The sequence below is a fragment of the Neltuma alba genome, unplaced genomic scaffold (genome assembly GCF_004799145.2).
Source record: "Neltuma alba isolate B1F8T4 unplaced genomic scaffold, ASM479914v2 tig00002360_pilon, whole genome shotgun sequence".
Classification (NCBI taxonomy): Eukaryota; Viridiplantae; Streptophyta; class Magnoliopsida; order Fabales; family Fabaceae; genus Neltuma; species Neltuma alba.
Window position 1 is genome coordinate 16050 of NW_021632831.1, and position 14689 is coordinate 30738.

At 38.0% G+C, this 14689-nt stretch overlaps 2 protein-coding genes across 2 annotated transcripts; one reads left to right on the forward strand and one right to left on the reverse strand.

Annotated features, from left to right (window-relative positions):
- Positions 1–1853: 1853 nt before the first annotated feature.
- LOC114722650 (auxin response factor 2) lies at positions 1854–7595 on the forward strand. The gene is made up of 15 exons (XM_028908731.1): positions 1854–2453; positions 2555–2667; positions 2963–3058; positions 3191–3247; positions 3346–3492; positions 3574–3658; positions 3893–3983; positions 4069–4233; positions 4410–4529; positions 4703–4778; positions 4864–5035; positions 5152–6050; positions 6149–6339; positions 6435–6631; positions 6790–7595. The coding sequence occupies exons 1-14, from the start codon at positions 2318–2320 to the stop codon at positions 6607–6609; spliced, it is 2523 nt and encodes an 840-aa protein (XP_028764564.1). The 5' UTR covers positions 1854–2317; the 3' UTR covers positions 6610–6631; positions 6790–7595.
- Positions 7596–9000: 1405 nt separating this feature from the next.
- LOC114722641 (transcription factor ICE1) lies at positions 9001–13851 on the reverse strand. Its single transcript, XM_028908720.1, has 4 exons — positions 12638–13851; positions 11803–12030; positions 9638–9808; positions 9001–9338 (listed from the first exon to the last, which is right to left on the reverse strand). The coding sequence occupies exons 1-4, from the start codon at positions 13748–13750 to the stop codon at positions 9252–9254; spliced, it is 1599 nt and encodes a 532-aa protein (XP_028764553.1). The 5' UTR covers positions 13751–13851; the 3' UTR covers positions 9001–9251.
- Positions 13852–14689: the final 838 nt, after the last annotated feature.

A 14689-nucleotide genomic window follows, 5' to 3' on the forward strand; every position in this document is an offset into this window, starting at 1 on the left:
TAATTTTAAATCATATGAACTCATGGAACGTGGATAAATATTTATTTACGTGACATCAACTAGCACCAATTTTAATGTTCTACCATGTGTTTTAAATTCTGATTGACGAGACATCTATCGAAACTAAATATTTATTTAACTATGTAGGCATAAGCTTATTTATCGCATTACATAAATTATTTTATTTTTTATGTCTTATTTATAGTTCTGTGTTATAGAACATTATTCAGTTTATCGAAACAGTAACAATTTCAAAATAAAATGTATTATATAAATTATACTCCTTCGGTCTTTAATATAGGACCCAGTTCTTGAGTTGGTCTTGGTCCTAAATATAAGACCCATTTATCATATTTATCAATTTTCTCTAAATTACCCTTATAGATACTCTCTCACCCATAATCAAGTAGAAGAGGGAGAGGGGGTATTAAGAAAGATAATTATGATATTTTGGGAAAAATGTGTCACTTTTCTTATAATTAACTAACTTACCTAACTTCCTTAATCTAATTAAATTAGTTAAATGGATCTTATATTAAGGATCGGAGGAGTAACATTTTTCTTTCCATGGGACACACGCACACGCCCAGAGAATATAACTAGACTGGGCTAAGCGGTAAAAAACTTCCTAATTAAAAAATTAATTATACACGGATACTCAAGGGCTCAAGTCTGTGAGCGGGTGCACATTTATGGTCTAATTATTGAGTTTTGTGCAGATGTCTTTTATTTTACAAATAAATGAAAATAACTGAAGAAAACTTACACGGTTGACACCCATTGAATATATGTTCCGCTTGACTTCTTAAACAAATTTTAAGGATCTCTAAGGAATTAATTTCTTGATTAGAGATTTGACCAATTTTTTAAACCTGCAATGAGTGTACAACATACTGCCCTGGTTTTTAATATATAACTGATTTTAGTTCTATATGTAAGATTTATTTTTTATATTTATTATTTTTTAAAATTATTTTTATTAGTACTCTTCAACTATAATCAAATAAGAGAGGGAGTTAGGATATTAAGAAAGATACTTATAATATTTTAAAAAATATGTCAGATTTTTATAATTAACTAATTTATTTAGTTTTTAAAAATTTAATTAAATTAATTAAACGAGTCTATAGGAGCAGAAGACAAAAAATACAAAGGACAGAGCGATACAGCGGAGGGGGAAAATATCGCGATGGCGATACGATAGGAGGAAGAGAGAGAAGAAAAGGCAAATGGGGGTATGTATGGAGGGGACAAGTGCTGCTCACGCTTTGAGAGTGTGTGGTACTCTTGCGCCCAGGTGCACCAAAGTTCTTATCGTAACTCCATAAAAAGTAAAGCATTGCCAAAGTTTTATTTAACTCTCCATGCGCCCTTTATTATCAAGAAAAGAAACCCTTTGCTAATTTGCGCCGCGGGGGTGTTCCCTACGCCCCCTCCCCCTCGCCCCCCCATCAACCCCTGCCCGTCAGTACCACGACAAGCCCACTTCCCAATAAAAACACAGCAACTTTCCACCACCGTCAAGACCCACGCCGTCACTTGCTCCCCCGGTCCAATGCCTCCTCGACAACACTCCCCGGGCTTTAACGCCGTTTGTACCTTCTCCGTTGGAGCCGCCTTTATTTGTGATCTCATTCCTCATCGTCTGCTTTTTTTTCTTTTCAAAAAAAATTTTCTCACTGAAAGAGAGGTTTTCTGTGCTATTACCGGCTGTGGCCGGTCATTCTTACTGGTTAATGCCGGTGGCTGAGCACGGTTAAGGATTGACCACGGTTGAATTGTTTGTACACAGTTTTGACCACTCTGGTTAAGTCTCCCTTCGGCCTACACAGGGACAGATACTGTAAGTTGTTTCTGGTGCAGATAGCGTTTATCTTCTGAGAGAGGAAGAGCGACAGAGTCCGTAAAATATTGTGTTCCTGTAATCGCGTGGGTCAATTTAGTGGTCGATTGGAGCAATAGGTTGAGAATTGTGAAGCGGCGTTCGGAATTGTGTGGTGTTTCTGCTGAAGAAGCCCTCTTCTGAGCGTCGAGGCTCGGTTTTTGATTGAAGGTGGTGTATCTGCGTGTAGCTTGCGGAGAAGGACGGGAGACGAGGAAGCAAGAAAACTAAGGCCTTGCCGATTTTGAGAGTTTTGGTATTTTGGTTTGGTCATCTGGTCACTGGTCCCCGTATTTCTTGCCGGCTTGTTTAGCTGTGGGTTTTGGACGGGGGGGAATTCGTGAAGGTATCGGTCTTGGTCTTGGGATGTGATATCACCTCGGAATTGTCTAGAAAGTGTCTCAGATGACAGATCTGTGCTGAGATATCAGAAAAATGGCATCACCAGAGGTATCGATAAAGGGAAATGGCGTGAACGGGATGGGGGAAGGCTTTTCTTCTGGTTATAGCAACCATGACGATGCTAGGAACGGTACAGAGGGTCAAAATGCTCATTCATTAACCGGGAAAGGTAATTCTAGCGAATTAGTATTATTTCCCCTCAGAAATTTGAGGTTCTTCAAATATTTGGAATGGATGACTGCCTGTTAACATTTTCCCTCTGCCTCACAGAAGCAGAAGCTGCACTTTACAGAGAGCTGTGGCATGCATGTGCTGGTCCTCTTGTTACAGTCCCCCGGGAAGGAGAGAGAGTCTTTTACTTTCCCCAAGGACATATCGAGCAGGTGATTCCCTAACGATTTCCGAGCCTCGGATTTTTCGTCTCCTGTTAGTCGTTCTTATTATCCAAATTTCTAGTTGCCTTGATATGATTTTCGCAATGTTTATTATTATCAGAGTTCAGACGGGTCACGACTTCTAGAGTCTGACTTCTGGCCCTGATTTTTTTATCATCCCCTTGCTACTTAGCGATGTATTTGCGCCGACATATAGCTTCAAGGCCTTTTTTTTAAATCAGCTAATTTACAAGAATTTTATTGAGGTTGCTGAGCATCTGTGTTTGTTTTCCTGCCACATTAGGTTGAGGCGTCCACTAATCAGGTGGCGGACCAGCATATGCCCTTGTACGATCTCCCTTCCCAAATCCCGTGTCGGGTGATCAACGTGCTGCTGAAGGTAACGATACTTGATCTATGCCGAATTATCTATTCCGAAGCTTTTAAAGCAAGTGACCTTTATAAAGTTGTGACTGTTGAATGTTCCACATGGCGACTAATTTTATTTTAATTTCTTTCGTGGAAATTTCAGGCCGAGCCAGACACTGACGAGGTGTTCGCCCAGATCACCTTGGTTCCTGAGAACAGTGTAAGTTCTAGACTTGTCCAAGCCCCTAGGATCTGGAGAAATTATCACAAATATGGTTCTCATATATTTTTACTTTTTAAATTTGATTTAAATGCCAGGAAGGTGAAAAGACCGTGCAGGAGGAACTTTCACCGCCGCGATTTCACGTGCATTCTTTCTGTAAAACCCTGACTGCCTCTGATACCAGTACTCATGGCGGCTTTTCGGTACTGAGACGACATGCTGACGAATGCCTACCTCCTTTGGTGCGTATCACTTTTCCCGCGCTCTACAGTAAAATATATCTGGTCAAAACTGATTGGGATTCTCTGCTTCTCTGTTGACAGGATATGTCTAAGCAGCCACCTACCCAGGAGTTAGTGGCAAAGGATCTGCATGGCAATGAGTGGCGATTCAGACATATCTTTCGTGGTAATTACTCGTAATTGACAATTCATCTGGTAATTGTGGGATATGCTTGGTGGTGAATATTGAGTCAATGCCTACTCTGGAATACATGCTGCTGAGAATTAACTTGGTGTCCAGAGGATTGAGACCCAATCTGCACTTCAATTAATATTTTTTGCTGTTTAATTTGCTAGATAGCTCGGCATCGTATTTGCTGTTATCTTTTCTGATGATTGTGACTGGTGACAAAATCTTCAGGTCAACCACGTAGGCACTTACTGCAGAGTGGTTGGAGTGTTTTTGTCAGCTCCAAGAGGCTCGTTGCAGGGGACGCCTTCATATTCCTTAGGTTTGTATGCTTGGAATGGGGTTTTAGACTGCGCTAGTTTACTTTGCTTTTCTTTTTTGAGATGGGACTAATTAGGAACGTCCAGGGGCGAGAATGGGGAGCTTCGTGTTGGTGTCAGGCGGGCAATGAGGCAGCAGGGTAATGTTCCATCCTCAGTGATCTCCTGTCATAGCATGCATCTCGGTGTCCTTGCGACTGCTTGGCATGCTATCTCAACTGGCACCATGTTCACTGTTTATTACAAGCCTAGGTTTGTAGCTCACTGTTGAAACTATGATTATATTAAATCTTTTTAGCAGTTTCAGCTTGAATGCATCATTTTCTGGTGTTATGAATGTTACTGTTCATGATTATGTGATTGGTATTAGGGCGTATATTTCAATTTTCCATAGTAACATTCATTGTACTTCATATAATTTGCTGTAGGACAAGTCCAGCTGAGTTTATTGTTCCATACGATCAATATATGGAGTCTCTAAAAAATAACTACACAATAGGGATGCGATTCAAAATGAGGTTTGAAGGTGAGGAGGCTCCAGAGCAAAGGTATGAACATTTAACGTTGTCTTTTTACTTTTGTAGTGCCTGATTCTAAGTGAAGAAAATTCCTCTCTTGTAGCATCTTCTCTTCTGCTTAAAATGTAATCCGTGAAAGTTCAATTACTAGAATACGAGTTAAAAGTGGAAGAACTTTTTTGACATAACCTCTTCAATTGTAGGTTTACTGGTACCATTGTTGGAATTGAAGATGCTGATCCCAACAGGTGGCCGAATTCCAAATGGAGATGCCTCAAGGTTGTACTTGCAGTTTTTATCTTGCAATTATGTATGACTTTCAAAATGTCACAAGGCATAATAGAGTTCCATTTGTATCTTCCAGGTGAGATGGGATGAAACATCTAATATACCTCGCCCTGAGAGAGTTTCCCCTTGGAAAATAGAGCCTGCTGTTGCTCCTCCAGCTTTGAATCCTCTTCCAATGCCCAGGCCTAAGAGGCCTCGTACTAATGTGGTTCCACTATCCCCCGACTCCTCTGTTCTTACTCGAGAAGGTATGAATGACTTACTATTAGTGTACAGTCTTTTAAAAAATATTATGCATTTGCAGTCTCATGAAGTCTGACGTTTTTGTTTGGTGGTGGTTGGGATGGGGGGTTTAAATATGCAGCCTCATCTAAAGTAAGTAAAGACCCTTCACTGGCAAGTGGGTTTCCAAGGGTCTTGCAAGGTCAAGAATACCCGACCTTGGGAGGCAGTTTTGCAGAAAGCAACGAGTCTGTTACTGCAGATGATGAAAAGATTGATATGGTTTCCACCTCAAGAAGATACGAGTCAGAGAGCTGGATGTCAATGGGGAGGCATGAGCCAACGTACTCAGATCTATTGTCACAATTTGGAGCCAGTGGAGATTCTTTTCGACCACCCGTGGCTGGTCAGACTGGGCCTCTGGCTAGTCCTGCTAAAAAGCATTTGAGGGAACAGGATGGGAGGTTTAAGGCAATGACCAATCCATGGCCTCTAGGGCCCTCTGGTCTATCACTAAACCTCCTTGACTCAAATATCAAGGGTTCTGTGAATGGTGGTGATGTAACATATCATACCCCAGGGAATGTGAGGTATGGTGCGTTTAGTGACTACCCTGTTCTCCATAGTCATAAAATCCAGCAGTTACATGGGAATTCGTTGATGCCGCCACCAACTTCAACACCATATGAGAGTTCTCGTCCAAGAGAGTTGATGTCAAAACCAGTCTCAACACGTACAAGTGAGTCTGTCAAGCCAAAAGATGGGGATTATAAGCTCTTTGGCTTCTCACTTATCAGTGGCCCTGTTACACAAGAGCCATCTGTATCCCAAAGAAATGTGACTCGCGAGTCACCAGGTCACATGCATCCTGCATCTTCCAAACTTCATGAAAGTGATGATAAATCAGATCAATCGAGGGGCTCAAAACCAGCTGATGTGGCTGCTGACGAAGACCCAGAGAAGTCATTGCAAGCTTCTCGTGCACATCTGAAAGAAGTTCAAGCCAAACTGCCTAGTGGTTCTGCTAGGAGTTGCACTAAAGTAAAATATTCTCTCTTTTTTCTGTATTTGATAATTTTTTCCCCCCATAAAAACAGAAGGTGGGATTTAGAAAACTAATCATCAATTCTCAATTCTAGGTACACAAGAAGGGAATTGCACTTGGTAGGTCAGTGGACCTCACAAAGTTCAACAACTATGAAGAATTAGTTGTTGAGCTAGACCAGCTGTTTGAATTTGCTGGTGAATTGATGTCTCCTAAAAAGGATTGGCTTATTGTCTATACTGATGATGAGGATGACATGATGCTTGTTGGGGATGATCCATGGCAGTAAGTACCATTAAATTATACATCCACTGAACGTTTAACTGAATTTTATGGTTTATCTATACGGGGCCTCATTTGCATGAATTTACTAAATGCAGGGAATTCTGTGCCATGGTTCGCAAAATTTATATCTATCCCAAGGAGGAGATTCAAAAAATGAACCCAGGTACACTAAGTTTAAGGAATGAAGAGAATCAGTTGGCTAGCGAAGGTGCAGAGGCCAAAATTGGAAGTCAGTTGCATCATTTAGCTTTGGTGCCTGATAATTCGTAGGTTTGTTTTCTGTAGTTTCCAGGTAACTCTGCTCCTCTGTTTCGTTTGGATTTGATGTCGTGGTCTCTCTAGATGACCTTCATTTTTCATTTGCAACTAGTCCATTTTATTTTGTTGACAATTGGAGATTTCGAATGTATCCTAATTTGTGATTTAATTTATTTTGATTCTCCTATTTAGGGCTGGAAAAGTGGGATCTACTGAAAAGCCATCCAGTCGGAGATAGGATCTGAAGACGGAAGCCGTGCTGTGAACTGACGAGGGACTAGTTGAATCAGAATATGGATAGCATGAATTTATATATCCATCCGATTTTTGGACCCATCTTGGAATTAGTTTAGTACATCTTGTGCGTCGAGCGACGTGAAATATGGCCTTGAATTTTTCAACCCCCCTGCCTTGTAAATAGCTGTTCCGCTACCCCCTCCCCTCCCCGACCCCACCCCAGCCCGCCCCATATGTAAGTAAGTTCATTTATGTGGTAGGTGCCTCATTGGTAACATCCAGTTTATCTGATTTTGATGTCTTTGATTGAGGATTGAGATAGAGTAGTAGTATTTATGGATTACCGTTTACAAGGTGTATATTTTTATGCTGCCTATACAATTTTGAAAGGCTTAATGACATTTCTTGTTTTATGACCTTGCTCTGTGGCGGATGGAGGATATTGGACTATTGTGTGGGGAAGGTGCAATGAAGGAAAGACATGTCCGTGCCAGATGCGGAGAATACTTGGCCATTGCGTCTCTGCCTTCATTTGCCATGATTTGGGTCTTCAACTTCACTGGCCCAAATGAAACGTATTTTCTTGACTAAAAACAAAGCTCCTTTATTGAGAAAGAGAGGTTTCCGTTGAATTTGACGGGGACATTTGTGTTGATGGTTAGTAGTTGAAGATTCATTGGTTTTTAACGCCTTTGACGAAGAAAATGTATTTTTTCAAGAACTTAATTTAGTGGCAGCAACGAAACAGTTTGAATACTTTATTCAAAGTCGTACATATTCCTTGGTGCGATATCCCCGCGGTTTTGCCCGATTCTTCAAATTATGAATGTCTTATTTTGTTGTGAATTATAATTTTAAAAAAGGTAAATATGGTGTAGAAGTGTTTTTATTTGGTTGGTTTTTTTTTTAAAAAAGAAGTGATATCTAATTTGGTATTTTGTAAATTAAGTCAAATAATAAAAATGTTGTATGGTATTTTTTTTAAAAAAAAAGCCGTTAAACTTGTTTAATACATTTTTGTTATTGGTTGCTCAATATTTATTATTGTCAGTTTATAATTTATTAATAAATAACTTATTATTAGTATATTTCTTGTTTTTTTGCTGCTCAATTCTTGTTATTTTCGATCCACAACTTGTTAATAAATTTTGGTATTTTTTGTCATTTAACTATATTTGTAAAATACTACCTCCGGTCTTAATTATAAGAGTCAGTTGACTAATTTGAGGAGATTAAGAAAGTAAGTTGAGTTAGTTATTTGTCCTAAATTGGTGTTGTCTTTCCTAAAATATCTTTGCTAATCAAGTGTATTGACTAGAACTATCATTGTTAAAAGGGTTATTTTAGAAAAAAAAATATAAATATGAGAAATAAAGTGGATTGGGGTATTATATTTAGGACCGAACTAAAAGTCAAATAGAGTCTTATATTAAGGACCGGAGGTAGTACTAGATTAAATATCACTTCCTCTCTTCTCAATTGAAATTTTACAATTTCTAGCTTTTTTTTAAAATGTGATTTTTTTTCTTTTTATTGTAAATTTTGAGTCTTATTTTATTGTGAATTATAAATATGATAATTGGATTAAGAAAATAAACATTTTGAATTATATGCATCAAATCTAAATGTTTTAAATTATTTAAAGAAAAATATCAAAAAAATAATTGTTTCAAATAAAAAATTATTATAAAATATATTGTCATTTTTTTTACGATATAGTAATCAATACTGATTTAAAATTTTAAAATTTAATAGTCATTTTTTTTTAGATTTTCTTATTATTTAACTACATGAGAATCCTTATCTTACAAAGAATTTTAAAAAAATTGTTACATTATCCATAACAATGCAACTAGCTAAAAATTTTAAAATTGATTTTTACAGTGATACTAGTGATGAGATTTCGAATTGAGATGATTCGGGCTCCTTATACGCTCCTTACATGGGCAAGCTTGGGTCCATTAAAGAGGGAACCCACTAAGGATTGAGTTGGCCCAATAATTCAACAACACAAACTACTTTTAAAAGCAATCAAAGTCAATCAAAGTTGATGTAATGGAAGGAATTAGTCCCTCAAAGCATCTCCGTTTCTCTTGCACTAATGGAAGATCATCTTCACATGTAGCGTGGGGGAAGGGGCAAGGTCTGCAACTGCTTTGTGCTCAATTGGTTCCATAACATGAAAATCTTTCTTCAATTAAAACACATGCGACTACATACCATTCATAGTTTATTTGTATTCGAAGCGAGAAAAAACTAACAAGTATCTGAGTCGAAATTGCAACTTGATGCCCAGGGAAAAAAAACCTAACTCGGGGAGGGGGTGTTAATCTTAAAAAAAAAAAAGAAAGAAAAAGGAGAAAGGAGAAAAGGAAAGGAAATTTTCAACTAAAAGTTTGTATCTTTGCCCAGATGACCTAGATCCCGCCATGGTAGCCAGCTGACTCCAACAGTACTGCTTTGATTTGCTCCGGATGAAGAAGGTCTTCAGCTTCCTTCCATTGCTGAAACAAAGTGAAGGTTAGTTTTTATGGCCATCACAGCAAGCTTAAACACAACCACGTTTTCTGGTTCAAGATTGTCTTTAGAAGCTACATAAAATGGCATCTTACGCGTCGCTAGAAATATCAGGGACAAGTTACATGATGATGAGGATACCAGGTTGATACGTACGCAAACAATTATGATAGTATCTCTTCTCGTACAAGGTATATGAAGCTCCAGATAGACAGGATACAAAATTCACTAGTGATCAAACAGGTTGAAACTGATTTGTAGGTATTGGTAATAATAGGAGTCATACCTCAGCTCGAAAGATATCCATGGCAAATCCATTAAAACAGCTAATAACAGCTTGATGGATGTCTAACCCAATGCTGTCCAAAGCCTTCATGGTTGAAAGCAAGAGGCCAGGCTTGCGACCACAAAACATGTGAATATTTACAGCTTTTCCTTCGCGCATCCGAACCTCAATCTATGTACGACGTGAAAAAATATAAGTTACATGACAACATTAAGAAACAGTTATACTAGTCTGTGCTGGTTAAAATAAAGTCGTGAGATGTGACCCTGCTAGTCAACAAATTAAAAATTCTAAATTTGGTGGCAGGATAGCAAGATCTTCTCATGAACACACACAAAGAAGGCCTTTGGGAAACCACATATCGCATGTCCCTTAAAATATATCATTATGGGAAATGTAAGATCGGTAAAAACCTATTTATGACATTCATCAGTTATTCACTTCATTTTTCAGATATAACCTGATGCTAAAGGTGCTCACTGTACCACATAAGAGAATGAGACAAGGTGTTATTCATGAGTAGCGCCTCTTGATATGAGAGGCGTAGCATTCAATGAAATCAGATGAGGGTTTTTCGATCCGTCTTAGGTGCCTTTGTTTTTTAAAACAATAAGAAAAGCTTATTAACCCAACCCAAAAATGTAAAAATACTACAAGCATAAAATAGGAAACTATAAAACCCAATCTCAAAAGCCCAACCCAATCTTTTAGATTTAAGGAATCGAGTATAATAGTAATTCTTATCCTAAGACACTATCTAGACTATTAGGCTTTCAGGATTTTGTAAGCGAACACAAAAACGCATAGCCATAGTGGACTTCAGCCACACTAAAACACATGGTCAACAGAACAGAGAATGAAGCAAGATTCTAATATATTATGGTTGTAGTCCACTGTAATCATCAATATTTTCTGTTTTCTGTAACTTCTTGCCTAAGTTGTTTAAAGATTCAGAAGGTTAAGGGTTAAAGGTGCCTTTGGACTTTGACTGCTTTAAAGGCAAGGGCAAAAGTGGTCATTCGTAGCAAAGGTTTATATCACCTTTAGGTGTTGAATATCGATTTTTATTCAGATATTATACCATGGTGGCATCTAGGTATCGCCATATAGTCACATAACAACTGACCCAACATAGGCATCAAATTAGGGTATCCAAGACAAGAGAAGCAAGATGTCAAGACCAAGAACCATTTCATTCAACATCCATAATTACATCTATAATCTATTATCTCATTGTAAAATCTGAGACATTAGTCCCCACCATTTACTTGAATTTTCAGTAATAACCCAATGCAAAAGGTGCATGTCCTAGCACTTAGACAAGGCGTTATTCCTGGCTAGCATCACTCACATTATGATTGGTGGTGCATTCAACCAAGGGTCATAAAAATTTTCGATTGTTATTGGGCTGTGTTTCCGCTGCGTAAGTATTTGAAAACAATAAAAAGAGTAAGTTTATTAGCCCAACCAAAAATATAAAAATAGTATTAAAATAACATAGAAACTCAAACCCATCCTCAAGCAAGTCATATAGGTTTAAGAATTTTTTATTTGAAAAAATTATTTTAAAAGATTATTTAGGTTATTAGATTTTTTTTTTTTTTAAGGTTTTGTAAATAAACACAAAACAATGAAGACATCATGGACTTCAGCCCCACAATAATGCAAATGATCCACAAAACAAAGAAGATAATTGATGATTATAGTGGACCATAACCACACCATATTCATCATTAGCTTTAGCGCGCTGCTTTACTTGCATGTGCGCCTTTCTAGCACATCTTGCCAAAGCTGCATTTGAGATTCAATGCATTAAGGATGCCTTTTGCCCTTGACTACCTTTAAGGCAAGGGTAAAGTCGGTAATTTGTAGCAAAGGATTATATATATCACCTTTTAGATATCATCAAATATCAACTTTTGTTCGGATATGATGCCAAGATAGTATCTAAAAATCACCATATAATCATATGACAACTTATTAAATGTCGGCATCAAATCTAGGCATCGAAGACGACAAGGAAGCAAGATGTCGCGATCGATACATCCAACACATCCATGATTACACCTAAAATAATCTATTATCTGAAAGTAATGGACAGGGAAAAAAAAAACATGCATGCCATTGATACGTCCACGATAATATCAGAATAGACAATACTTTACCCTTGCAGGTTGGCCATTAGGGCTTGGCAATGAGCTAGGGCAAAGTTCATCCTTTATACGGCTGGGTAATGCAGGCGGAGTAGGTGTCAGAGGATGAAAGCTGGGGGCAGGAGTACTTAGCGAAGAGCCAGAAGGAGTTGACTCCAATTCGTTATTGATGGCACTGATCTTTTGTATAAGTTCTTTCAGGTACTCAATCGCATCCCCAAGGATTGAAGCCCTGTCCATCTATTCAAACAAAAGCATGTCAAAATATTCAAAATTTTGAAGGCATGTTACAGAGGATAGATCTTAGGATCTCATGTTAATATATATTGGGCAAAAGATATTTCACAAAAGAAACAACAAAGAGGAAAAACTTAGATCAGATCCAGTGTGAACAAGGTGAAGTTAGATAAATAGAACTACAAAATATAACATCGCTCAACCCTCTCCAGCTACTATGTTACAATTATCTTGGACTAAATCAGCAGCTTCATTAGCAGTCCTGCAAACCAAGATCAAAGAGAAGTACAAAATATATTGACAGATAGCTATGCCGATCTGCAATAGAACAAGGACAATTAAATAAATTGCACCCAGATCAAGTTGGGCGGTATCAAATTCAACTCATTTGAAAATAACCTGTATATGTAAGTGAGAACTTGAGGAAAAAGGAGTCAAGTAAGCAGATTATCGACTTCAAATTGTCTTGATGAATTAAAAATTAAAAACAACCAAAAATATGAAAGGCAGATCAAAGAGCACACAGTAAAAATAGATACTCTCTAATAGCATCGGATGGGATCACAGTTGGCTCATCAATTAAGAGGAAGAAGTGGGGTAAAATTCTTACTTTGCTAATCTTTGGAACCACGGACCTCAACATATACAGTCTGTCATTGAGCTTCTTCCGACGACGTCGTTCAGCCATCAAATTCTTCGCAGGCATTCCCTTCTTCTTCCCCTTCTTATCGCCACCATCACCACCAGTCACCGCACTGTTCACATTCGAACTGCTTCCTCCGTTCTTGCCGTTCTCATCCGTCCTCGTATTCTCAGTCAACTCATCGGAGTCGTAATTCAACCCAGACCCATCAAGGCTAGCGTCTTCTATTTCTTCCCAACTACCCATCTTCCTCTTCTTCTCATTCCCCTCTCCAATTTCACTCTTTCCTCCGTCTCTCTCTGAATCGTTATTCGCTAGCTTCTTTCGAAAAGCCACTCTCTTCTGAAACAGAGTGGGTTGTGCTCCGGAAGGAGGTAATGATTCAAGGGGTCTCAAAATCTTGGGTCTATTTAGGAAGAGCGGTTTTCCATGACCTTCCTCGAAACCCCGAAAACCCGAAAAACCGATTTCGGTTATCTGCGATATATCTGACATTGGGACTTGTGGATCTGAGCATAAATTAGGAAGGCTTATCTGGTTGTTATTTGAGCCGAAATCGGTGAAGCCTCGCAGAAGGCTAGAGCTGGAAGCTTGAGGCTCAAGAAACCCGACATCGCAACCCGCATCAAAACCATGGTCTAAAGGGTTGTTACTAGGGATGACATTGAGAAGAGATGATAAGGTGGGTTTCGGAGGAAGAAAGTACGGAACCTGAGATGGGTCGAGATTGTTGAAAACGGTAGTAGATGGGGAACACGAAGATGAGGAATCTACTGGGTTCAGCAATAAACTATCTTGGTCAGCGAAGTTGGGAGAGAAAGTGATGTCTCTGATAATTTCTGGTTGATTTTGGATACCATTGTTCGCGATGTACCAATCGTCATCGATTTCAAGCATGGGTTTGAGAGCACATAGAGAACCCATCTCGTCCTTGTTCTGGACAAAACCAGAATGGCTCTGGTTTTGGTTCGTGTCGATGCTGATGTTGGCGTTCACGTTAGCCCATGAAGATGGAGCAGTAGAGTCGCCTCCTTCTCTGTTTTCGTCCATCCAAGCGACGCCGCTTACTCCAGAAATCATTGTGAAATTCTCCAGTGACTGAAGCTTCTGGCTTTTCGTTCGGGAAGAAGATGAAGAAGAAGAAAAATTGGCTGAGTAGCTGAAGAGGGGATGGAGAAAGAGAGAGCTTTTTTTTTTTTTGGGTGACAGAGAAAGAGAGTTTAATGGAAGCGGACGTTGCAGAAGGAAAAGGGCATTGGCTTTTTGTAACTTAATTATCAAAGGATTGCGACAAGCAAAGCATTGTCTGCGAACGTTACCAGAGCACACAGCTTCTCACATCCAGCGAGAAATTTCCGTGCAAAAAGTGTTTTCTTTTGCCGATAGAATTCTTGTGAAAAAACAGACACTTGATATTTAATCCGATACTTTGGTTAAAAATATAAGATACTCTTCTGATCATTAATATAAGATCTATTTAATTAATTTGATTAGATTAAAAAAATTAGATAAATTAGTTAATTATAAGAAATATGACACGTTTTTTCTAAAACACTATAATCATATTTCTTAATACCCATCTCCCTCATCTACTTGATTATGGTTGAAGGAGTATCCATAGGGGTAATTTAGAAAAAATTGATAAATATGAGAAATGGATCTTATATTTAATATCAAAACTAACTCAATAATTAGATCCTATATTAAGAACCAGAGGAGTATTAATTTATTTTATTCTTAAATAATTGTATATATTAAAAAAATCACTTTGAAGGAGAGTTCAAATTTATATGATTAATAAAAGTGTTTTAGAAAAGACATTATCTATTTATTATAAATAATTAACTTAACTAATTCTTTTAATATTTGACAAATTAGTTGTGCAGTTCTTGTACCAAGCACACCACGTATTATTATATATTTATAAAATTTTAATTAATCACATTGTTTATAGCTTAGAATAATATGCTAATTTTTAAACTCTGGGTAATACACAGACATTATCTTCTGTTGGAAAGT

Excerpts from the sequence above, each read along its gene's own strand:
- LOC114722650 (XM_028908731.1), top strand. The coding sequence starts at position 2,318 with ATGGCATCACCAGAGGTATCGATAAAGGGAAATGGCGTGAACGGGATG. Across the intron at positions 4,779-4,863 it reads CCAAATGGAGATGCCTCAAG|GTGAGATGGGATGAAACATC; the intron begins GTTGTACTTGCA and ends TGTATCTTCCAG. Across the intron at positions 5,036-5,151 it reads CTCTGTTCTTACTCGAGAAG|CCTCATCTAAAGTAAGTAAA; the intron begins GTATGAATGACT and ends TTAAATATGCAG.
- LOC114722641 (XM_028908720.1), bottom strand. The coding sequence starts at position 13,750 with ATGATTTCTGGAGTAAGCGGCGTCGCTTGGATGGACGAAAACAGAGAA. Across the intron at positions 12,031-12,637 it reads TGGTTCCAAAGATTAGCAAA|ATGGACAGGGCTTCAATCCT; the intron begins GTAAGAATTTTA and ends TTGTTTGAATAG. Across the intron at positions 9,339-9,637 it reads TGGATATCTTTCGAGCTGAG|CAATGGAAGGAAGCTGAAGA; the intron begins GTATGACTCCTA and ends ACTTTGTTTCAG.